Source organism: Callorhinus ursinus, unplaced genomic scaffold (assembly GCF_003265705.2).
Source record: "Callorhinus ursinus isolate GAN/ISIS: 27379988/994484 unplaced genomic scaffold, GSC_fseal_2.0 scaffold9, whole genome shotgun sequence".
Classification (NCBI taxonomy): Eukaryota; Metazoa; Chordata; class Mammalia; order Carnivora; family Otariidae; genus Callorhinus; species Callorhinus ursinus.
In genome coordinates this window covers 24707501-24732493 of record NW_027397071.1, presented here as the reverse complement: position 1 = coordinate 24732493, position 24993 = coordinate 24707501, and the positions used below count along the sequence as shown (strand labels likewise).

General features: G+C 43.3%; 1 protein-coding gene across 8 annotated transcripts in view; it reads right to left on the bottom strand.

Annotated features, from left to right (window-relative positions):
• The window catches only part of TGFBR3 (transforming growth factor beta receptor 3), a 199060-nt gene that overhangs the window by 96074 nt on the left and 77993 nt on the right, over nucleotides 1-24993 (bottom strand). For all 8 annotated transcript variants that reach the window (XM_073896325.1, XM_025872178.2, XM_073896324.1 and 5 more), the window contains exon 3: nucleotides 19678-19862. In XM_073896325.1, the coding sequence (XP_073752426.1) occupies nucleotides 19678-19862 (185 nt within the window). The remainder of the gene's footprint in view (nucleotides 1-19677; nucleotides 19863-24993) is intronic.

The window sequence follows — 24993 nt, the reverse complement described above, 5'->3', positions numbered from 1 at the left end:
TACTTACCAGATGGCTATTTCATTGTAGTTCAAAGACTCACCTCCAATAGGACTGAGTCAACAAACAACATCAGGAGCAATCTTTAAGTTCATGGTTAAGGAGAGCAAAGAGGCTGAGATCATCTAAGTGGGAGCAAGAGCAGGGGGAGAACTCACTATCCACTGTATCTTTGCTACCTTTGGCAAATTCTCAAGATTGGTGTTGTCAGGACTGCTGATGGCCTGGCACGGTGCCTGACAGTAACAGGTATTTAATAAATATTGATTTAATGATTGAATAAATGTCTAAACCTTGGGAAAACCCACCCTGCCCACAGCTACTCACTGCACACTGACCCCATCTCTAGGAAGTATGTGCTGCAGATTCAAGTTTGGGCTAGCCAACTACTTCCCAGCTCCCAACCCAGGGCAGAGTATTTAATCTCTCTCAGCCTCAATTTCCATGCCTGTAAACTAGAACTAACAACAAGTCTTTTGCAGGGGTGTTGAGAAGGCTGAGCAAAGTGCCAGTTTTTATAATCCTTTGAGGAAGCAGCATACCAGTGTTTGGCTTTGGCCCTGATTGGAGTGGTACCGTTACCTCCTGCCTATAGGTCCTTGGACCGTGAGGCAGGATGGCAAACCAATGGCACCTGCATACCTGATCCTCAGCCACCTGGCTTCCTGATGAAGAACTAAACATTCTTCTGCCATTTCCCAGCCTTTCCCTCAACCTTTGGAATTTGGGTCTCATTAAAGACCAGGCCCACAAGACAGAGCTCGGGCAGCACAAATTCAACCATCATCACAGGTCTCTTTCTTTCTTTTTTTTAATAATTTTTTTATTATGTTATGTTAGTCCCCATACAGAACATCATCAGTTTTGGATGTAGTGTTCCATGATTCATTGTTTGCCTATAACACCCAGTGCTCCATGCAGTACGTGCCCTCTTTAATACCCATCACCAGGCTAACCACTCCTCCCCTCTAAAACCCTCAGTTTGGTTCCCGGAGTCCATAGTCTCTCATGGTTCATCTCTCCCTCCAATCCCCCCCCCCCATTATTCCCTTCCTTCTCCTAATGTCCTCCATACTATTCCTTATGATCCACAAATAAGTGAAACCATATGATAATTGACTTTCTCTGCTTGACTTATTTCACTTAGCATAATCTCCTCCAGTTCCACCCATGTTGATGCAGATGTTGGGTATGCATCCTTTCTGATGGCTGAGTAATATTCCATTGTATATATGGACCACATCTTCTTTATCCATTCGTCTGTTGAAGGGCATCTCCGCTCTTTCCACAGTTTGGCTATTGCGGACATTGCTGCTGTGAACATTGGGGTGCACATGGCCCTTCTTTTCACTACATCTGTATCTTTGCACTACCAGGTATTCACCTTGTCACAGGTTTCTTTACCATCTTCCTGTTCTCGCAAGGCTAACCTGAGCAGGCCCAGCTCTTAACTCCTCAAATTTTACTACAATTCTGGGGACTTCAGAATCCAACCAAGATTGGTCCTGAGAATACCACATTCATTCCACACCTAACCCCGACACCTCATCTACTCAGAGGTGAGTCCCCAAATTGCAGAACAGAAACTCAGTCACCTGCCTTTCCATCCGGAATATGCCTCCAGAGAAATAGGCACCTGGGAAGTGCTAAAGCCATGAAGTCCTTCCCAGGCAGCTGAAGTCACCAGATTACGAGGTAAAGCTAGAGGTTTTCCCCAATCTGTGGCTGGGAGGTTTGGGGACAAACATTTTATCTTTAGAGGTCTATCTAAACTGCCTCTTCCAGTGTTAAAGATTACACCAATTCATCTAGCTTTGAAGACCTGAGTACATGGTTGAACCCATTCCCACCATAAACACCCACAGGCGAGTCTATCAGGCACAAGCTTTCATAGCTGCCAAGGTACTTGCTGTCCTCAACGTATTTCAGACTCCTCAGCTCAGCTCTATTTTATTTACCAGCCTCCTCCCCTAGTCATGGAAAATTCTCCCTCTAGCCCTCAGCCAAACCACATCCCTATTTCAAACCTCTCTAAATTCTCACCTCCAAAAAGCGTTGCCAGGCTAACACACCTGGCTCCAATTACTCCAGCAACAAACCTCCCCCAGCCCCAGCCCCACATCCTTCCAAAATGCCTGATTCGTTAGCACTTATGTGTTTATCTCGGCCCAGCTGCACTTGATTAAATCTTTTTGGTAAATTTTTTCTCATATGTGTTTAGGGCAATAATATGTCTGTGTCTCTGTCCTTTCTGTTTACAGGTGGTGTTCTTTGCCCTGGTCTGCACATCCAAGCACAAGCTCTACGAGCTCCTGCTTTCCTCGCTCCCACAATGCTTTGCACCGGCACACAGTCTACGAAGGCTGCTGCCGATGACCGTCCAGCTGCCTGGGTCTAATTATGTAAGGAGAGGCCTTTGCTCAGGCAAACCGAAATGATTAGTTCCTCTAATCTTCAGTATTTCGTTAAATAAAAGCGAGGAGGAGATTCTTTATGTGTGCTCTGTCCTGATAAAACAGAACTGTTTAGAAAATCATGAAATTTGTATTATATGAGGCAATAAGATCTAAGCAGTGAAACTCAAAAGCATTTTCCCAAGTATTTTGAGGCCAGATTTGTCCCAGATCTATAAATCCTACTTAATCCAGGTTTTCTTAAAAACAAACAAACAAACAAACAAACAAAAAAACCCACACGCGTAAGAAGACAGCAGATACCCTTAGTTTACATTTTAGTTATTAGGTGGTTCCCACTGTATGCTAAGGGTTTCTTTAAAGGTATTTTCTAGTTTAACAATTCCAGAAACTCCTTTAATTCTACATTTCAATCAGTATTTTGTACTAAATGCAAGTTAGGCTGTTTTTCAATCTGGTGGAGTGGACTAACTATATTTAAAAATGTAACTTTAACTCTCAACGTAGACTTAAAAAAAAATTCAAACACTGCAGTGAAAGAAATACTAGATCTCAATCTTCCCAGCTGCTTTTTATTGACAAATGAAGACACTGAGACTCATATGGTTCTACAGATTTGCTCAAGTTTAAACAAAAAAGATCTTGATAAATGGAGGAACTTCTCTATTAACAACTAAAATTCAGTATTGTTTCCACACCTTGAAACCTGAATTAGGAGTTCAGATTTACTTTATGACTGAACCAAACATACTAATATCAATAACCAGATTTTCCAGAAAATATAACTATTTCCAAAATAAAATTTCCCAAATAAAAAAATTGCTAACAGTCTATTTAATAAAACTAAACTGTTACAATCACCATATGCACTTGTTCATTCAAGCATTTATTTCACATATATACATTGAGGGCTTACTATATGCTCGGTATGTTCTAATTACTGGAGATCTCAGTGCACAAAATAAGACATCGCATGGATATTCTGGTGGAAAGGACAGACAATAAACACATCTAAATATAAATATCAGGTGATATTTTATCAGATGGTAGGAGTTATTTTAAAAAAGTAAAACAGGATTTGGAGACAGTAGGGGTGAGTATGGCTATTTTAAATGGGGTGGTCAATGAAGGCCTCTCTGCAGAGGTATAACAGCTGGGCAGGGACAGGAGGAAGGGAGGCAGGAGTGTGCTCTGTGCTCTGGAGGACATCAGAGCCAACAAGTGCAGTACAGTGAGACTGGCGCAAAGTGGGAGAGGGTGTGACCACTGTGCTGGGGGCTGGGGATTTTATTCTAAGTGTACTGAGAAGCCACTGCAGGGAGCTGGGCTGGTGAGTTTTGTTACTAGACTTAAGTTTTAAAAGGCTGATTGACGCTGCTGTGTGGAGAATAGATCTTATTAGTTAATAAGGACAGCAGCTAACACTCACTGAGTGCTTATTAAAGCCGGAGCACTGTTCAAAGCACTCGTCACATTTTAACTATTTTATTGTCACAGTCTCTATGAAGCAGATACTATTATTAAAAAACCCGCCCAGAGTCACATAGCTCATAAAGAGTGGCACCAAGCTTCTGACACAGGCACTCTAGCTCCAGATCTTGCCCTCTGAAGGGATCTGGGCTAGGAGTTCACTGCGTCTCAAATAAAGATGTGATGGTGGTTCTACTGTCTTACTGAAGGTGGTGGTGGGGGTTGGTGGTGGTGGGGGGTGTCAAGTAGAGGTAGATTCGGAATCTATTTTTATGGTGGAATAAACAAGATTGGATGTGACATCTGAGAAAACATAGGAGGTCATGGATAACACCAACGCTTTTGGCCTTGGCAACTGAGTGATAGTGTCCTTTACAGAGACAAAAAACACAAGCAGTGAACAACATGGGGGCAGGAGAACTACATGGAACTCAAGGCAATCTCCCAAGCTAATGAGACACAGGGAGTGTATCAGCAGTTTGTAGCTGCTGTAACAAATTACTAAAAGCTCGATGGCTTAAAACAACAGAAATTTATTCTCTCATAGTTCTGGAGGCCAGATGGCCAAGATCAGTCTGAGCCAAGTCAGATGACGGAGCCAAAATCAAGGTGTCGGCAGAGCTCTGCTTCCTCCAGAGGCTCGACGAAAGCATTCATTCCTGGCCCCTTCCAGCCTCTCACAGCTGTGCTTATTTCTTGGCTTGTGCCTCCACAGTCACGTGGCCGTCTCCCCTTCTGTCTACGTCAAATCTCTGTCTTACAAGGACACATGTGATTGCACTGAGAGGCCACCCAGATAATCCAGGAGAATCTTCTCACCTCAAAATCCTTCAATTAGCCACATCTGCAAAGACTCATTCCATAAAACATTCATAGAGTAACATCTTGGGGAATGGGATGGGGGCACATCTTTGGGAGCCACTATTTAGCCTTTCACAGGTGTGGACAAAGACTCAGCAAAATGTGTCCCTCCTCTGCATGAGAATTTGGTCTTCTGTTAATGCTCTTAACTCAGCAACCCTAGTAATTTAAAACAATATGTCAACTATAATAAAAGGCAAGTTCCTTATGGTAAAAAATTATCCTTAACTGGAAAACTGTACTAGGATTGGCAAGATTAAAAATACCTGCTAGGAGGAGAGATCTAGGGGCTTCGCTGAGATCAGTGACTCTTATAAATCGAGCATTTCCTTCATGGGCACCAGGGAAACTATTTCTATGAGCATAGTTGCTACTAGCTCCTGGGAGGTATAAAGTTTCTAAACCAGGGCAACACACACACCCTGGCATTTGATCCATCAACCGGGGAGGTATAAAGTTTCTAAACCAGGGCAAGACACACACACACACACACACACACACACACACACGGCATTTGATCCATCAACTGGAGAGCTCTGGATGGTTATATGAACTGATGTGTAAAAGCCACAAGGCATCCAAAAAAGAGGAACACCATGCCGCTCTGCTGTAAGCTATGGTCCTTAGCCCGTATCCCTTTAAGTAGGCTAAAGCCACCTGTGCCCTGTGATAGTCTCTTCCGTCTGAATGTTTATTTGAACCCAAGAAGACCCCGTGAGTGTTTGTTACTGCATGTAATACAGATATCATTTCAGCTTCATTATTTCCATTTCTTCCTCCACCAAACCCTTTAACACAGTTACCAGCAAGGAAAAGGATCAGAGCTTTTGTTCCATCAGTTGCCTTCTGGTGGTCTCACTATAAGCAGGAGAATGGCTAAAAGGGGCAAAGAGAAAGGAAAACTTGGAAAATACAAATTAATAAATCCACAAAAACTGAGCTGACTGCTCCCTCGAGGAGGAGAAGTGACTAGTACCTTCAGATGAATAGGTCATGCTTCCTGCACTAGGCCTTCGAGAGGCCTCCCCTGCAAGATTAAATACAAAAGTCCCAACCCACATCTCTGCTGGAAATGTGCAAGTGGACTCATTACTCAGAGCCAAGATAAAGGATAAATCTTTATGAGTACCGTAAGTATGAGTCATAAAAAATAGGAAACACATGTAGGACATATACACAGTCATAGGACCGCGCCAGGGAAAGTGTTTAGGAAATGTATATAAAAATACATGGCAAAAACAGGACTAAATATTACCCGTGTACACAACTCCAAAACACATCAAAAAAACTCACAGCAAGTCAGGGGTCCATATCACTCTGGTCTCTAATAAACAGAGGTGATTTCTCTATTCGAAAAGACATTTTCTTCTTTTTTCCTTCTTTTTAATGAAAAAAAGGGGGAGAATGGAATCAAGAAAAAGTAACTTGGAGTGGGCTTTGAAAGATTTTATGATTTGGGAAATTTGAACAGCTTCCAACTAAAACACTGGGAATTAGATATTTACAGCATTAAAAACGAACAAAAAAAATCTTTTCGGAGATTGTTCACAATGGCACTATTACCATTTCATTTACACTCTCACTATCTTAACAACCAGCAATGATAAGGAGAGAAAAAGAGTGTAATCTTCAACTCCTATGAAAGCAGGAAACAAAACAGCAACACTGACAACATAGAAAAAGCAATAAAGGGCCAGTTTTAAAGCCTCTAAGGGGTGCTGGGCTCCACAGAAAGAACTAATGGTTTCTAAACCAGGGCAAGACACACACACACACACACACCTGGGTCTGCCTGTCCCCTCCACAATGGGGACAGGCAGAGCCCTCTGGCTAATGGCAAAAGATAAAAATCGGGGCGGGGAGGGGGCGTGTTTCAGAATATACAGGAGAGCAAATGGGTCCCATAAGTCCTCCAGGGCCAGATGACAAAGGCAAAATGCCCAAGCATGATGACTCTTCATTAGAAATCAAATTCTTGAATCGCCTTTGATTTTGAAAGGCCCTCAAATTTGAGACTCAAAGTGGCAAGCCAAGGAGACACCCTAAATGCCCATAAATCTCACAACAAAGCATGCATGTGCATGTCCAGATGGACCTTTAGCTCCCTTGGACTTGAGCTTTCTCCTGTATCTTCAGAAACTACTGATTCCCAAGGAATACACTACCTGCATGTCTTTCTACTTGAGGTTAAGAGTAGTAGCAGAGGAATGAGTAAAGTATCGTTTTTAACTTAAGTGGTTAAATTTACGTAAGACTTCAAGCAAGCCAATGCTCTATAAGTAGTAGCTATTTGGAGGTAGAAGTCTCAATACAACTTCCAACCCACAGAATGATCAAACTGTAGACCACTAAAAGACCACCCACCCACCCCACAGCATGGCTAGAGCTAAGAAATGTGATCTCCCATTTTCTGTCCACCTTCCGTTTCTCGGTCCTCTCAGCAGGGGCCATAGCTCTTTCTTCCTCTCTCCCAAGGCACCTGCACATGTGCTTACATCAGTAGGAGTGAGACCACACTTGCCAAGGGTTCACCTCTTAAGATAACGAATGCTGTTTCAGACTTAACTCAGTGCACAGGTATTGAGTACCTACCCTGTGGCAAGCCCAGTGCTAGGCACATAAAACCTACAGCCTCATCACCAACTTGCTGTAGCAGATTCAGAAAGAATCAGAGGGGTGTACACATGAATCAACAAAGAGAAATTAAATTTTCATATGCACATGTGGTATTTGGGCTCCAGGCAAGAATTAGGCTATTGCACTGATCCCGGATCCTATGGTTGACTCTCTTTGGCTCACAGTTAGACCCAATATTTGAAGATCTTTCTATCTTCGGAAGAAGCTAAATCATACCTGCAATGTGCCTCTCTTCCCCCAAAGGATGTAAAAATTCTAGATTCAGCCAAAGGACTCTGCAGTTTAGGTCAAAAATGCCATTAATATAAAAACGGTATTGCAGGATGTCTTGGACTAGAACGCAGACAATACCAGATGACTGTGGGCAAGGAACCATTCCCAGGAGTCAAAAGCATGGCCATTTCCACTTAGTTTTAGCATTCTAAATCAGGAGGGCCTTCAGAGCAAAATCCTATCAGAATATTTTAAAAATGGTGATCAATAAACTCATAAAAGCTAATTCATTAAAAAAAATCTTTTTCAATCCCATTCTGATGAGGTTAAAAGAGCTATCTAGTTTCTGGGCATTGATACTTCGGCATTTCAGACGAGGCCAAGGAACTCAGGGAAAAGACTATTTCAATTAACCACCAGTCTAGCTGAGGTGCCCTGGCAGTCTGGAAAGGAAAGGACAGAGCACACATTTGCAATGTGAGTCAAAGCAGCAGGGCTCCCAAACAGGGATTCGGATTCCTGGGTCTTTAAGAACAGACCCTCATAAATAGATTGCTTCTGCTGGACACCATGCTCTAAATAAACAGACTCTTCTGGCCGACACACAACTTCCTGTAGGGTTCTGGTGGGTAAAGCTTGAAAAGGCTGCCAAATCCAATGACCAGCAGCTTTTGAGCTGACTTAGAAAACAAGCTACAAAGACTTGAGTCCAGAGTAAACAAAGGAAAAAGCCACATTAAACAGGGAACAAATTACTATACAGGCAGGGATATTTTAAGTCCTCACTGAGCAAAAAAACAAAATAAAAAAAATCACGTTATTAGGTATTTAACAATACAGGGTAGAGTAAAATGCCCTCTCTCAATTGGCGGAATCAAGGTTAATTAATTCCAGCAATATTAAGAATTGGCTGGGAATCACCCTCCTACATCATGAGGACAGATCATTCTTAATGGTCTAACTTCAAACCTGGCTCAGATCGTATGAGCCACCCAAGGGAGCAGCACGGAATCAAAAACCATTTAGAGCTTTTTACCCAGCTGAGGGCAAGGACTACCTAGTCTGCTAGCAGATTGACTAAAATCTCTAAGAGTAGAGAAAAATGTAACAAACTCAGAAACGGAGTGGGCAAAGACTGACACAGAGCTCTGGATACTTGAGAGTAAACTGCAGGAGCATGAGGCTCAATTAGGAAAAATAAATCAAAGCCGTAATCCAAAATAAAGGATACCTGCTTAGCTATGGTGGTTAAGAAGGACCTGAGGACAAACACCAAATCCACGGATATAATGCAAATCAAATAAAGGTACGCTGTGGAAAAGGGGAGTAGCCTGGGGTGTCTGGGTGGCTCAGTCGGTTAAGCATCCGGCTCTTGATTTCAGCTCAGGTCATGATCTCAGGGTTGGGGGATCCAGCCCCGTGTCCGGCTCCTTGCTCAGCAGGGAGTCTGCTGGAGATTCTCTCTCTCTCTCCCCCTCTGCCCCTCCCCCCTCTCTTTCTCTCAATCTCTCTCTCTCTCTCTAAAATAAATAAATCTTTAAAAAGAAAAGGGGAGGGCACCTGGGTGGCTCAGTTGGTTAAGCAACTGACTTCAGCTCAGGTCATGATCCTGGAGTCCCGGAATCAAGTCTTGCATCGGACTCCCTGCTCGGCGGAGAGTCTGCTTCTCCCTCTGACCCTCCCCCCCCATGCTCTCTCTATCTCATTCTTTCTCTCTCAAATAAATAAATAAAATCTTTAAAAATAAATAAATAAATAAAAAGAAAAGGGGAGTAGCTTAAAAAGACTTACAGTGATACCTTAAATAACATCTTTAGTATCATTCAAGAATCCAATATGCACAATGCAAAAGAGGTCCAAGACTTGGTTCCTGCCTATAAGGAGTCCACTCACCAGCTGGGTGTGCAAGATTAACACACATGATTCAGCACCAAATAATATAATAAGAAAATACAGAATCCCATACTCTAAGGAGGTACAGACTAGGGGTGAGGGGAGAAGGAGGGGTTCAAAGCAATCTTTAGAAGAGAGGGAGAGGAGGAGGGTAAAGGATCACGGAAGGGTTTGGCACAGTCTGAGTTCGGAGAGAAATTCATGTGGAATTAGGAAAAAAGGTATGGGGCAATGGATTCACCTGAAAGGTTCCAGGTGAGGTTCAGGAATCTGCACTTAAGCATCTCTAAGGGATTCCACAGTTGGAAAGACATGGATCCACAGGGTTAATCCAAACCCTCACTTATGCAGCCTTTCCACTCATCTTCCACTTTCTTTTTCTTTCTTTTCTTTTTAGATTTTTATTTATTTATTTGAGAGAGAGAGAGCATGAGCAGATAGGAGGGGCAGAAGGAGAAGCAGACTCTCCACTAAAGCAGGGAGCATGATGCGGGCTCAATCCCAGGACCCTGGGATCATGACCCGAGCCAAAGGCAGATGCTTAACCGAGTGAGCCACCCAGGTGCCCCTCATCTTCCACTTTCAAACCCCAGCCCACCCCACCTCCCACTGTCCCCATCACTGTCCCCATCCCTATTCCAGTGGTTGGCAAACTTTCTCTGCAAATGGCCAGATCGTTAAATCTTTCAGGCTTTGTCACACCACTCAACTCTGCCATTATAGTAAGAAAGCAGCCACAGACGATATATAAATGAATGGATATGGCTATATTCCAATAAACTTTATTTACCAAAAAAAACCCCCAAAAACAAAACAAAAAAAACTTTGTTTACAAAAACAGGCATCACACTGGTGAATGAAGAAGCAAAATATGGTATAGCCATCCAATGGAAAACTATTCAGGAATAAAAAGGAATGAAATAACTAAGACATGCTACCATATGGGTGAATCTCAAATGCATTATGTTAAGTGAAAGAAGCCAGTCATAGAAGTCACATATACTGGATGAGTCCATCTAAAGAAAATGTCCAAAATAGGCAAATCTATCAAGAAATAAAGTCGACTGGTGGTTGTCTAGGGCCAAGGGTAGGACCACAGGCAATGAGGAGTGACTGCTAGTGGGTACAAAGTTTCTTTCTGGAGTGCTGAAATGTAAACTTTATGGTATGTAAATTATGTATATACAAAATAGGCAGCAGGCAGAATTTGGCCCAAAGGCCATAGTTTTGCACTCCTTGAACTGTACCCCAGCCACACCACGAACATGGAGGAACTTTCCTCTACATGTGGTTTCTGCTTTTCTCTCTGTATATACTGAGGCCTCTCTACTCCTCTACCCAGCAACTTCTACTTGACTTTCAAGCCCTTTATTAAATGCTCTCTCTTCTGGGAATCCTTCCCTTACCTGCAGATAGAATTACCACTCCCTCTTTTGGGCTCCTGCAAAATTTTGTTAATTTTAGAACAAATAATGGTCATATTTTTTTGTCACACTGCACTAAATTTATTTGCCCTCAATCCTCAATAAGTGCTGAAGACATAAATAAACACAAGTAAGAATGGAGCAGGATGTCTACCTAGCACGCAGTGTTCAACTCTTCAATGAGTAACACTGAATGCGTCTGTAAATGAGTGAATTATGAGATATTATGTAGAGAAAATTGTTTTAAGAAGCGATCCACAAGCTAGACTGCAACAATCAGTCCCAGGAAACTGGTTTAAAAAGCTGCAGGGTGAGTGTGGAAGAACACAGAAATTCAAGAGACATTTCAGAGGAAATGTCGATAAAACTTGGTGATTGACCAATACAGGATTTGAAAGGGATGGGTAAATCCAAGATGGTTCAAAAGTCTCAAGACAGATGGTAGCAGTGGCACTGGTGGGACAGGGAAGTTGGGCAGATAACCAGCACTGAGGGAAGGAGAAAACCGGCTTACATTCAGTTTTAGAGGCAATAAAAAGAGCTCTAGCATTTGATTGTTTACTGTGTGCCAGGCACACCTGGCAGCCCTACATGCCATACGGACACCTCTCAATCCTCAGTAAACTCTCTCGAGAACTGCTACTATCATCCTCATTTCACGGATGAGGAAAGGGGCTTAGAGAATGAAGTAACTCCCCCGGAGGCACATGCTCGGCGAGTGACTGAGCTTAACACCACAAGGACCCTTACTGATAGCTACTCCTCCACAGCACATCTCAGGCACCTGGGAGCTTGAGGTAAGACCTGAGGGGCAGCGTTCTGGAGAACCCTGACTGGAGCTCTACTGCAGAAGCCTGGAGAGAGCGTTGGGAGCCTTCCACATGGAGGTGACAACTCAAATCCCGAAAACAGACAAGCTACCTCACGGACAAGAGAGAGGGGGGAAACAAAGGCCAAAGACTACACTCCAGGTAGGAAACGCTGAGAAGGAACAAAGAGCTGGGAAAGAATCAGAAAAACAGATGGAAAAGTAGAAGGAGAACCAGGCTAAGGTATCATCCTGAAGCCCAGAAGGAGATGCCAGAAAAGGGAGGACAGAAAGAGGAGCCAAGGAGGAACAAAGTGGGGAAAGATGCTATGGGAGAAAGAGCTCTGCCATAGGAATCAGGGTCCCCGGGTTCCAGTCCGGCACTGGCACCAACTTCTTGTTTGACAGCGAATAAGTCGTCACTTCACTCCCTGGCCCTGGTCTCCTCTGTCAGGTAGTTAAAACTGGATTGCCTCCAGTCCTGGCATCCCAGTAGTTGGTCAGAAGGGCATCATCAGGGAGAAGCTCAGGAGAAGAGAAGTCAGGTTGCAGGGAGGAAAGAAGGGAGAGGCAGGACACAGATGTTCACTCATTCAAGAAGTTGGAGAGACAAGGATCAGAGAAATACAGTGGCGTGGAGAGATGATTGGCAGGGCCAAGTTCACGCATGGCCTCTTCACTGTGGAAGAAAGAAAAGTAAAATAAACACGCTAATTTTCACAGAGATATTCAGAGAACGCAGTGGGGAAACGACTGAAAGTGATATAAGAAACATTTCTGCAGAATGTAAGTATTTAAATCAGAGATATTAGCAGTAAATTTCTTTTTATTCTCAAACAAAATGTCAACAGAGCAGATAAGCAATGAAAACAAGAGAGTACAAGTTGGAGATTTGGATACTCTGCACACACAGGCTGGGCATTTGCCCAATCAGCACATCTGGGTCTCAGATTTGTAGACCTGCTCCTTACTTTGGTCTACCGCTTTTTAAAATGCTCTCCAAAATGTCCTTCAAGCAAAAAGTCACATTTTCAAATGTGGAGGGTGCCCCTGTTAAAACATTTTCTAACAACATTTTTAGGAAATTACAATTTTTTTAGCAGTTGAGGAGTTACCATGGCAACAACAGCATGGGTCAGGGCTGTAGCCCTAACCTCCATAAAGACAAACACCACACTGGCTAGAAAACTCTGCTGCTGGACAAATTTTAGAGGGGGTCAAGGTAGTCTCTTCTCCAGACTGGGCAAGAGGCAACAATGAGAGAGGCTTTTTCAATCTGTCACCTCCCAGCCAGCAAAGAATACAACCCGGCATTACCTCATGCCAAAATGGCAGAGTCCAGTCAGGCTCCATCCCTCTGGTGGGGCAAGGAGCAGTGCTTTCTAAGGGCAATTTTACAGCATCTGGACATTACTGTGATAAATGACAGGGTTTAAGCGATGTGGCCAGCCAGCATCTTGGTAGGAATGTTGTAACTTCTTTGCTTAGTTTGTGTCCTCATTTGTCTGCTAAGCCCTAATGTTGACTATTATCACTCTGATTTCTGCTTTCATTTTTTCTAGAATTCCCAAACCAGGTTTTTGGAGAGTTCTTACTTGAGAGTTAGCTGTAGTTTCTGATTCAACATCTTGCCCCAACATGTCAGAAACCATCCTTGACTAGTGTAGCCAGTTCTAAACGGGCCTGCATCATCCTCTGTTGAGCCAGCAGCCAGGTCTAGTTGCCATGCTGTCCCCAACCCTGCTCCTCTACCCAGTCCTGGCCTAGCACCTGCATTCTGCCCGGTGGGGTGTCATCATTTAAACTGCACTCTCTTTGTTCGAGGGAAGGGGCAGCTCCCTTCAAATGATGTGACTGGCCTATTTATTTAGGGTCTCCAATCCTACGTGAGAGTCAGATTCAGTTGTCTTTCAAGTTAATGAAATAACTTCCACAGCAAACACTCAAATGAATTGAGAACTGTGACCCTTGTCATCAGTTTAACTTTCTGATACATCTGCTGTAGTTCTGCAACAAAATGGTCAGTTCAGAGGCACTCTTACCTAATAGGCTGGAGTGATTTCCAAAACAACCTCCATTTAAACAAACACCAGGCAGCATTTATACATGGAAGGTATTTGTTTAGGAATGAAATTTCACCAATATACAGTGTGTGTGTGCGAGCAGTTTACTCTGACACTTGCTAAGCATATACTACATGTAAGATCTGAAACATTAATAGCCTTGAGTTTATTTGGACTTTTTCTGCACATACACAGGACTAGCATTAGAAAGTCACTTGTGAATAACTGCAGTGGGAAAAATGCCCCAGACAGAGAAGGAATGTAGCTAGTGTGCTACAGTTCAGTGTTCATTGGATACTTCTGCTCTCGCATACCTAGTCTCCAAAAAGCCAGTCTTGAAATTCTGTATCAGTTCTTTTAGTGGTGATGAGTAAAGTTAAGACACCAGCCCATTCCCCCAACCCCCTCACCGTTCTGTCTATATTCTAATAACTAAGGGGGAAGAGAGAAGTTGTCCACCTACTAATACTGTGGAAACAGAGGGAAGACTGTGTAGAGGTAGTTAAGTAGGTAGGTAGTAGCGATCTCCAAAATGTTTAATCCCTGAACTTCCAGATACCCCCAAGTAAGCAAAAAAGATGTCAATTCAGATGTCAAAGCCCACATACTAAAGCGCTCGTGTGTTCGTTCATCCCTTGATGTGTTCGTTCTCCCTTATCACATGGTTCAAGCAAGTTTGGTTACAACAAGTCATGGATTGCAAGCAGAGAACAAGTGGGTTACTGTGTGAAGGCAGCTGAAAGCCTTATGGGCGGGGAGGGCAGGAAACAATGGACTATGAAGGACAGATGGGAGGCGGCACTTAGTGTGGCCGTTAATAGCCATGGAAAGTACAAGGGCTCGTCAGCTCCCTGCATTTTATAATTACTAACACTTGATGTGATAATCTTCTAAAGGAGGAAGGAAAAAAGACAGCAAGAGACCAACCTTAATACTGCCCCCAAAGCCACAAGGGAGGGAATGAAAAGGGACTGGGAGCACTGGAATGAGCTGTCACAAGCCTATGCAGGAAACCCAAAGCCTCAGTGGGAGACCAGGGGGCTCACCTAACAGGCGGAGCCAAACAAGACTGATGAGCGGGTCTCGTGGCCCGGAACAAGGCAAGAGCTGACGGTAGAAGGGAGGTGGGCTGGAAATGCGGGGACAGCTTGGACCGCAGAGTCCAAAAGAGCCAGCGTCCACTGCCTCCCTAAGCCTCGTAACCAAGTAACTGTGGGTAAGGGCATTGTTAAGAGGCAAGCAGAGGAGTTAGCATTTCAGACAGATGTGTGAACTTCCTTCTCGTTCTCCCAACTGTGGTTTTTCCTGCCCTCAAAAGAAGCAGGCAAGGAACAACTGTATGCCACAGTCCTCGAGAAGGTACAAAGTAAAAGTGACTTGGAGCCACATGTGTGATTAACCACACATCCCATTTGGCCCTGCCTGCCAAGAAGCATGGATCCAAATTTCATAGTCAGTCGTACCAACCCCATTAACCCATACAGCTCACAACTGTGCTTTTCTTTTTTCTTTATCCTCATTCTGCAGTTCTGCTTATACTGTTGAGATGTCTTGCTTTAGAATGAGGCCAAGAATAAGCAAATACATGGAAGTAGGAAGGGTTCTGAATTATTAAACCTGGTCCCTTTCCCATGACAATGGAGCCTTCCAGAACTTTCCTCCATACAGCCAGTTACTGGCACATCCATTAAGAGTTGCTGCTTTAATGTCAGGACAAATACATAAATTTAAACACCATGTCCTTTATACACGTAGGTAATGCTAACTAGGGGCTTACCCGCAGCAGCTTTTCCTTGTAAACAGGCAATTAGATAAGTCGGAAATAGAAAAGACACATCACCACATAAAAGCAGGTCGCAATAAAAATTAGATAGGAAACAAAATTGTTGCCATTCCAGCAACTAATGAAAGTATGTTACAGTAAACAAACCTCTGGTGGTGCTATAACTCCTCTCAGGAATCAGGAAACACCCTGAAGGCCCAAACTCTGATGGGGGGTGGGGGTGCATTTTACTTTGAAGTCAAAGAGCAAGAGGAGCTGGTTTTTATAGGATGAAAATGATGACACCAGTGCCCGCTTATTCTAAAAGACAAAACTGATCTCTCGGGGCTGTTTACTGTCTTCTGCCCTTCTCTGTCGCCAGAGAGTCTTTTTCAAGTTTCCTGTTCACTTCCAGGCCTGTTGTTTCCAAAACCAATGATTACAAATGAGAGGTGTGGTCTCAGATGAAAAATACAATTATAGGTCTCTATGCTGTCCTGAGGAGAACCCAGCCGGGAGGCCAATGGCAAAACAGTGCTTTGCTACAGAAGGCTTTGTATACATTACTGTAACAAGCGAGTTTCTGATCCAAATTCTCTGCTGGCCTGTAAAATTGTTTCTCTAACTTAAGCGCAACTGTTTCCCCACATCTTGTCAACCTGCTGTGGTTATTACTTCCAGGTGTAGGATCTGTCACCTCCTCCACACAGGAAAAGCAGCAGCCTCTCCTCAGCTGAAGAACCTTAAGACTCCTAGGAGGTAGGAATTTAGCAAAATGTTAGAGAAGGGTTCATTTACAATAGATCTTACTGCTGATCCTGCACCAATAACAAGCTGGGGGAAAGAGGGTTGATTTAGTAATTCCCTCCCATTTAAGGAGGACATGGTGAAAAACAACTACCTTGGTCACCAGAGTCAAAGTCAATTATACCTGGGAGGCAATATGGCATTCTTTTTGCTAATTTGTAAGCAATTACCTCATTTCATTTTGAAAAATATTTGCCTTTAATACTCAGTAGAGGCATACAGAAAGGCTACCTCCCACTATCACCCCCAAAACAGATCAGCTGTGATTTTTAGCACAGACCATGTAATAGCATATCTACAAAAACCAAGTTATCCACTGAGAACAATGGAAAAAAAAGGAGGCGACTTTAGGTTGGAAGACGAAGCAATCTTGTTTTTTTAAAAAAAAAAAGTGAATACAGTCAAGATAAACTGTATTGGCTAATTTAGAATACTAGCAGGTTGAATTATTGTCTTTTAAACAGCTTTACTGGGGCGCCTGGGCGGCTCAGTCAGTTAAGCGTCTGCCTTCAGCTCAGGTCATGATCCCAGGGTTGAGCCCCACATCAGGCTCCCTGCTCAGCAGGAAGCCTGCTTCTCCCTCTCCCACTGCTCCCCCTCTTGTAGTCTCTTGCTCTGTCAAACAAATAAACAAAATCTTTTTAAAAAACTAAAAAAAAAGCTCCACTGAGATAAAATTCATATACCATAAAATCCACCCATTTAAAATGCAATCCAGTGGTTTTTAATATATTTTCACATTTATCAATGGTGTTTAGCCTATTCATATTCAATGGGGGGACCATCACCACAAATTAATTTTAGAAAATTCCTGTCCGTCCCAAAGAAACCTTGTACTCGTTAGCAGTCAACCCCCACTTCTCTCTTCTGCCCTTTAGCCCTAAGCAACAGCTAACTCACTTTCTATCTCTATAAATCTGTCTTTTCTGGACATTTCATACAAATGGATTCGTATAATATGTGGCCTTTTGTTTTCTGCCTTCTTTGTCTTCTGTCACTTAGCATCATGTCTTCGAGGTTCCTCCAGGGAGCAGCATGCGTCAGTATTTCATTCCTTCTTTTTGCTGAGTAATATTTCATTGTGTGGACAGAACACACTTTATTTACCCATTCATCAGTAGATGGACATTCAGGTCGTTTCCACTTTTTAACTAATATGAGTAACACTGCCATGAGCATCCATAGACAAGTTTTTGTGTGGCCATTCGTTATCACTTCTCTTGGGTATACAGTTAGGAAAGTGGAATTGCTGGGTCACGTAGTTCAAATGATTTTAAAAAACTGCATGGCTGCACAGTCATTCATGAAGGTGAGAGAGATTTAATATTTCTCCACCCCCATCTTACCATCCATAAACAATCTCTCTTTGCTTCTCTTTTCATTCTCTCGTGGCCCAACTGCTCGCGTTATCCTCTACACTCTCTGTACATAAAATAGCCCAAGGCCTACTATACGAGAGCAGCTCAGAGCCAGATGGCATTTCCAAAGATCACGCATCCCAACATCTTGCTTTCCAACAGGATTGAACTACAACCATCTAATACTTAGAAAGTCCCCAAAGAAAGAAAGAATGCAACTGCCCTCAGGTGCCCACTCTTGGAAATATCTTCAAATCACTAACCCCAAATCATACCTATACTATATGAATACTGTAGACAGAAGAAAAATGTTTAGGGTTTTTAAGCAAATTTTAGAGACTATCCCCTCTAGGCCCTAACTCTTTACTCCCTCATTGAACATACCATGTCCCCGGATGCCGGCTAGTTTGATGTATCCTCCGGACTGCGTGAACGTTTTAATCTAACACCGAAATGCAAGTGTGGGGGAACTCAGCGGCCATTCCTAGAGGTATTTTCCTTTTGTTTCGATAGTCTTATTTGAATCTATTGTCACGGTCAACAACAGTAATGCACAATTTAACAGCCAGAATCTCTGCTGTTGCTGCTTCTGTAACAGCTCGAACTTTTCTTTTCCTTCTTAGTTCCTCGGAGAGAGCACATATAAAATGAGTAACTATTGCTGCTAAAGAATTGCTGGAGTCAGCAACGCTTCATAGGAACTGCATTTCCTCCTCCTCCTTTCCCTCCCACCACAAAGTCTCCCCCATACTTTAAGAATTAAAGACACGTTACCAGGATAAAGAAATCTGCCCTGAAAGAGGCACTGCTGCAACCATGGCAAGCAACCAAAGGTATTAACGATAATTTCCAATGGAGCTGAAAAGGTTAGATGATTTGTCTTTGAAACGAGCCAACTCTGCACACTTTCACGAGATTAAAATCAGTTTGCTTTTCCTTCTGGACACCTCACCTCTCCTATTCCTACTCCCCCCAAAAGGCAGAGTGGTTAAGGCACATAAACAAACAGTTCTGGAAATTAACTTCCCTGACCAGAAGAAAACTCAAAGATAAATTCCATTTGGCATTAGTTTTCCTACACTTCGCTGTTATCAGGATTTATTGTGGTTTCTCTCTCCCTGGAGAGGGAATACCTGATTGATAACATTTCTGAGACACAGAGACTTAAAAATAGAAAGAATGACAACCGCGTGTTATCTTAAAAGAAGTATGATGACCGTTACCCACAATCTAGGTCATTTCTGAGCCACAGGAAAGAGAAGGCCATTTTTCTCTTACGGTGATGACCTTGTGAAAGTGAGTTATTTCTGCACCTGTCTGTCACCTGTAAAATGAGGATCATCACAGGACTTTGTGGGGTAAGTGTATGAATGCTTCAGACAGTGCTGAGGACAGGTGAAATACTAAAAGGCACTATGAGCTTGGCTCATCACCATCACCACCACCTAGACCACCGCTATCTTCGAGAAGCTGCCCGGATGGCATAAGGAGGCTTTTCCGGCAAGTACAAAGTACTGCCCTCTTTACTGGAATGTTTCCCATTTCCATTGACTCATCCTGCAGGAGCAACAGGTTCATAAGACAACGCAAAGAAAGAAGAAAGACAGGTCACAGGAGAGGATGAGAAAGATCTTTTACAATTACAGAAAAACGTCACCTATTTTGTTATTTCACAGCCATGTTTCAAAGATGAAATCCTTAAGAACATTCTTTCCAATATGGGAAGTCAGGAAAGTTACGAAGCTGAAAAATCTCTCTAGAAAGAAATCCTAGAGTTGCCTGGTCCAGAGAGCAATCTGTTATTTGAAATCCTTTTCTTGAGTGTACATTGTGTCCCCCCTCCCCACTTACATAACATGAGCATCCTTGTTAAACTCAGGATGGGAAAAAAAAAAAGGCCTCTTTGTTCAGAGAAGTGTCTTTACAAGCTCAGAGGGGCAGTAAGTGGAAAGCTGGCACCTGTGCCTACCTCTTTCTGGGGCTGGCCGAGCCCCGGCTCAGCAGCACGGAGGTTCAGGACGTGCACCTCCTGCGGCAGCCCTGTTGTGCCTCTGCTGGCACACCCCGACAAGACGGTGAAGCTCTCCATTAAGGCCTGCACCGGATGGGAGGCATTGACGGGTGACAACTCACACTGGGTACTGGGCTCCGGACCTGCAGAGGGAATCACAAACACAAACTCCTCAGAAACGGCAATGAATTATGCTACAGTTAAATTAATTATCCTAGATGATCAAGCCACTGCCAATCCACCAGAGGAACCTCTCCAGGTAAGCTGTTTCCAGAACTCAATGGCAAAAAAGCTTAGCCTATTCTAAAACCCCAATCTCTAAATTCCTTTTAGATGATTTTGATATGTATTTAATTATTTAAATTCCCTTTTAGACACAAATCCACAAATGTATTCCTCTGGATGGAGGAAACCTCCCGTTTGACATCTGTGTTCAATTCTTCCGTCCTCTCTTAGAAGAAAACCAGAAATAAATGGAATAAATTGCCTAAAGCCCAATTATAGTATGCATAAATAATATTTAACAACTAAAATTGCACCAAAAAAGTATAAGATACAGTCCCTAACCTTTAAGCACAACCCCCCCCTTCTTAGAGAGAGCAAAACAAACTTAAGAACAATACAAAACAAGATATAACAAGCAGGGGCAACTGGGGCCAGAGTTGTATAGCAAAGTTGGGGCCAGAGATCAGAAAAAAATCCTCCCAAGAAAGGGAGAAGCATATGAATAGAGCCTCAAATAGAAAAAGCAGAATGCTGATCACTCTTGGCACCTGCTTCCTCATTCTGCCTTTCTCTAATAATCAGAACTTAAATCCTAACATCCATTCCTGCCCATCTCTGCCTCCTGTGGTCCTCATCGCCTCTGTCTCTAGACAACTGCAGATATTCCTAAAAGGAGACTCTGGTGTCCAGCACTCCAAACCACCTTCCAAGCAAGCACCGTCCACCTCACCCAGGGTGCTCAATGGGGTGGTCACCCCCAATGCGAACGCCTGCCTCTCCCATCTCTGCCGGCATGTCCTGTCCCTTAAGGACTGCTGGCCTGTGAATAGAGCTCAAGCTCCCTAACCAGGCACACAAGGTCTTTCTTGACCAGCCGCTTCCTCTGTCTCCAGCCTCACCCCACCCCACTCCAGCAACCCCAACTGCCTTCTCCAAAGATACCATGATGTGTCTTAACTCCATGTCTTTATTCAAGCTTGTTTCCTTTACCCAAATTCCTTTTCCACTCTAACTCTGCCCCACAACAAACACCCCAAGCCGAGAGAGATACTCTTCCTCCGTCCTCACATAATTTCTCCACCCATCTCTGCAATTTCTACACTGTAACCACCAGTGTATATACATCTGTCTCTGCTAGTCCAGTGTGACCTCCTGGGCAGTGGGTTACTCATCTTTGTATCCTCAGCACCCATCACAGCACCTGGCATGTATGAGATGCCCAAAAAATATTTGTGAAATGAATCACTGAGCTTTAAAATAAATTGTTCCCTACCTGATTGGTGATTAGGGCACCATTCTGGGGACTTGGATTTGGCTATAGGGAGCGAATAGGGGAAACAGATTGCTACAATGATAGGAGGTACAACCCCACTTGGGCCTCATTGCACACTGGCTGGATAGATAGAGAGGGACATCCAAGAAGGAGGAACCGCGATATGCCTCTGCAAGTTTGGTGTTGTCTCCATTTGATACCTGGGGAGACTTGGGACTTGAACATACAGCGTCCTCTAAACCACAGCCTTCCAAGTGGAACCCAATGAAAGACCTGAACGCACTCCAATTAGTTCTTCCTGACTTCTACATATTAAAAGTACGCTCCAGGACCATAGCCCCAGGGTAAAATGCAAATGCAGTTCAGAACCAGGCAATCCTGCGCCCCCACTGCTAGACTATAAGCAGACACCCTGCCTGGTGTGCCAAGTCTATTTCAGAACTCACGGAAATTATCGAGGCTGATAAAAGTTATCTGGTCTGAAATGAAGTATGTACCTTCTCAAATATTCACTGTGCTGCCGAACTGTGCCCAGCTGCTTTCTGAGAAACAGAGGTGGTGAAGGAAGATGTCACAGTGGCAGAAGGCAAGAGGTACCGGACATCTGAGTCCTGAAGTCCCGGGGTACGGCAAACGGGATGCGCAGGTGCTCCCCCTACTGTTTCCCCTCTGGCCCTCCCCACCCGCAGCGGGACGCCTGCTCTATTTCAGACCCCACAGCTCCGGAGTCTCCTACTCCTACTCAACTGTGGGGACACACTCAACTCTGGGGAACTGGTTTTACACCTTCCTGCCACAAATTTGCCATTATCACAAATTAAGCACAAATAAAAATGCTTTTCAGGGTGGGGGGATGGGTGAAGTAGGTGATGGGGATTAAGGAGTGTACTTGTCCTGAGCGCCTGGTGATGCATGGAAGGGCTGAATCACGATACTGTACACCTGAAACAAATACTACAGTGCATGTTAACTAACTGGAATTTAAATAAAAACCTAAAAAGGGGAACCTGGCTGGCTCAGTCAGTAGAGCATCTGACTCTTGATCTTGGGGTCGTGAGTTTAGTTTTTTTTTTTTTTTTAAGATTTTTATTTTATTGAGAGAGAGAGCAAGCACAAGAGAGAGCATGAGTGGGAGGGAGGGGTGGAGAGAGAAGGAGAAACAGATTCCCTGCTGAGGATCCTGGGATCATGACCTGAGCCAAAGGCAGACAGTTAACTGACTAAACCACCCAGTCATCCCTGGGGTTATGAGTTTGAGCCCCACGCTGGGTGTAGAGATTACACAAAAAATTAAAAAAAAAAAAAAACTTTTAAAACCTCCATTTTTGTATGCATGTGCAAAGCTCCAACTGGCCTATGGTTCCACCCAGAACACATCTGCAATCTGCTTGACTTGCCCTCCTCCTTGCAACACCACCATTACCCATCAGGATCTTTCTTAAATCACCACACTGCTCATCTCCACACTGGGGTTACAGCAAAAACTCACTGGCAACAAATCAGAGGATAAGGTATGTCCCAAAGTGGGAGGGAACCAGAGAGGGGACACCCCCAGCACTGAGGACTAGCAATCCTCACCTTAGAACCTATGGTTTCTGTCCTGCCAGAGTCCAGGGCAAGGCAAATCCCACTTAATGGGCTACAGTTCCAGCCATGTGTTATACGAATCAGCCCAAGGTCAAAGAAAAAAGAAAGCAATGCACAGGGCACACTCCGATCAAGTGATTGGATAACTGCCCTTTACAGAGACCCACTGGGGTCAATGTTTAAACACACTCCATATAGAGTATCTCTGACCATCAGACACACCAGAGTAGTAGTTAGTTTTTGAGATTCCTTAGTGAATTTTTTGCCACCAAGTTAAAAAAAAAAAAAAAGCTACAAAATAGGATTAAGCTATCCTTAAAACCAAGAAAGCAAGAAAGAAAAGAGGGGTGCCTGGGTGGCTCAGTCGTTAAGCGTCTGCCTTGGCTCAGGTCATGATCCCAGGGCCCTGGGATCGAGCCCCGCATCAGGCTCCCTGCTCATTTGGAAGCCAGCTTCTCCTTCTCCCACCACCCCCCCACCTTGTATTCTCTCTCTCGCTGTGTCTCTGTCAAATAAATAAATAAAATCTTAAAAGAAAAGAAAAGAAATTAGGAATTATCCACCCTTATCCTCCAAAGGTATGTAAGAAATGGTGCCTTCAACAATTCAACATACAATGTCACTCTGGTGTAGTAAAAAATTAAAACAAATTGCTCCTATTTATTAAGTGCTCACTATAGGCTAGGCAGTGCTAGGTCTATACAACCTTGGACACCATTATAAGGAAGTGGTATTATCCCTATTTTAAAGAAAAGGAAAATAAGTTCAAGGCACTTAAGTAAGTGCTTTAAGGTTGCCCAGTCACCCAAGGACTGAGACTGACACCTACCTCTGGGGCTCACATCTCTCTATGGTGAAATTTTCATAAAAACATATTGGACATTTAAGGAAGAAATTATACCAACTCTCTACAATCTCACTCAGAAAATAGAAGCAGAGGGAATACCTCCTAACTCATTATATGAGGTCAGCATTACCCTAACACCAAAACCAGACAAAGATATTGCAAGAAAACTATAGACCAATATCTCTCATGAACACAGATGCAAAAATCCTCAACAAAATAATAGCAAATTGAATCCAACAATGTAAAAAAGAACTATACACCGCAACCAAGTAGATTTATCCCAGATACATAACATCTGAAAATCAATTGATGTAATCCATCTCATCAACTGGCTGAAGAAGAAAAATCAGAAGAAAAAAGTCACATGATCATATCAACAGATGCAGAAAAAGCGTTTGACAAAATCTAACAGTCATTCTTGATAAAAACTCTGAGCAAACTAAAAATAGATAGGAACTTCCTCAACTGGATAAAGAGCATGTAAAAAAAAAAAAAAAGCCAACAACAACCCTATAGCTAACATCAGACTTAATGGTGAGAAACTAGAAGCTTTCTCATAAACATCAGGAATAAGGCACAGATGTCCCCCCTCTTACCACTCCTTTTCAACATTGTACTTGAAGTCCTAGCTAATGTGTAGCTTGGTATGTCCATGTGACCAAATTCTGGTTAGTAAGCTATAGCCAGAGGTGATACATGCAATTTCTAGGAGGTTTCTTATGAAGGAAAGGAGCTATGTTCTTCTGTCCCTTCCTCCTTCCTGTTGGCTGGAATACAGATGTGCTGGGCAGGGCCAGAGCAGACATCGTGGGCCATAAAATGGAAACAACATGCTGACTGGGACAAAGCAGTAAAACAGAAGTTGCCCGGGTCCTTGATGAACATGGAGCCACTTGATCAGCTCTGGACTGCTTCTTTGTATATGGAACACATGTAACTTTTATTCAAGCCGATATTATTTTGGGTTTTCTGACACTTGTAGCTTAATCTACCTTTATTTTACTTCATCAAAAATGCCAACCTTCTTTGCACCAGAGACTCCACATACAAGGTGTGCTCCAGGAAGACTTTCCCATCATTCCTGTTCCTTTCCCCTGCCTTGGTGTGGCAAATTCCTACTCATTCTTCAGATCTCTCAAGAAAGCTCCTCCTACTTCTCCTTACATTAGACATACACTTTTTAATACTCTCATTTCTTCGTTTCTCTTCATTGCACTTCATGTTATACTTACATAATTATTTGTGCAATGATTTGTTAATGTCTACCTATACCCAAAGACTGCAAACCCCACAGAAGAATGGAACCCCATCATTCTGTTTATTACTGTATCTCTCATCCCAG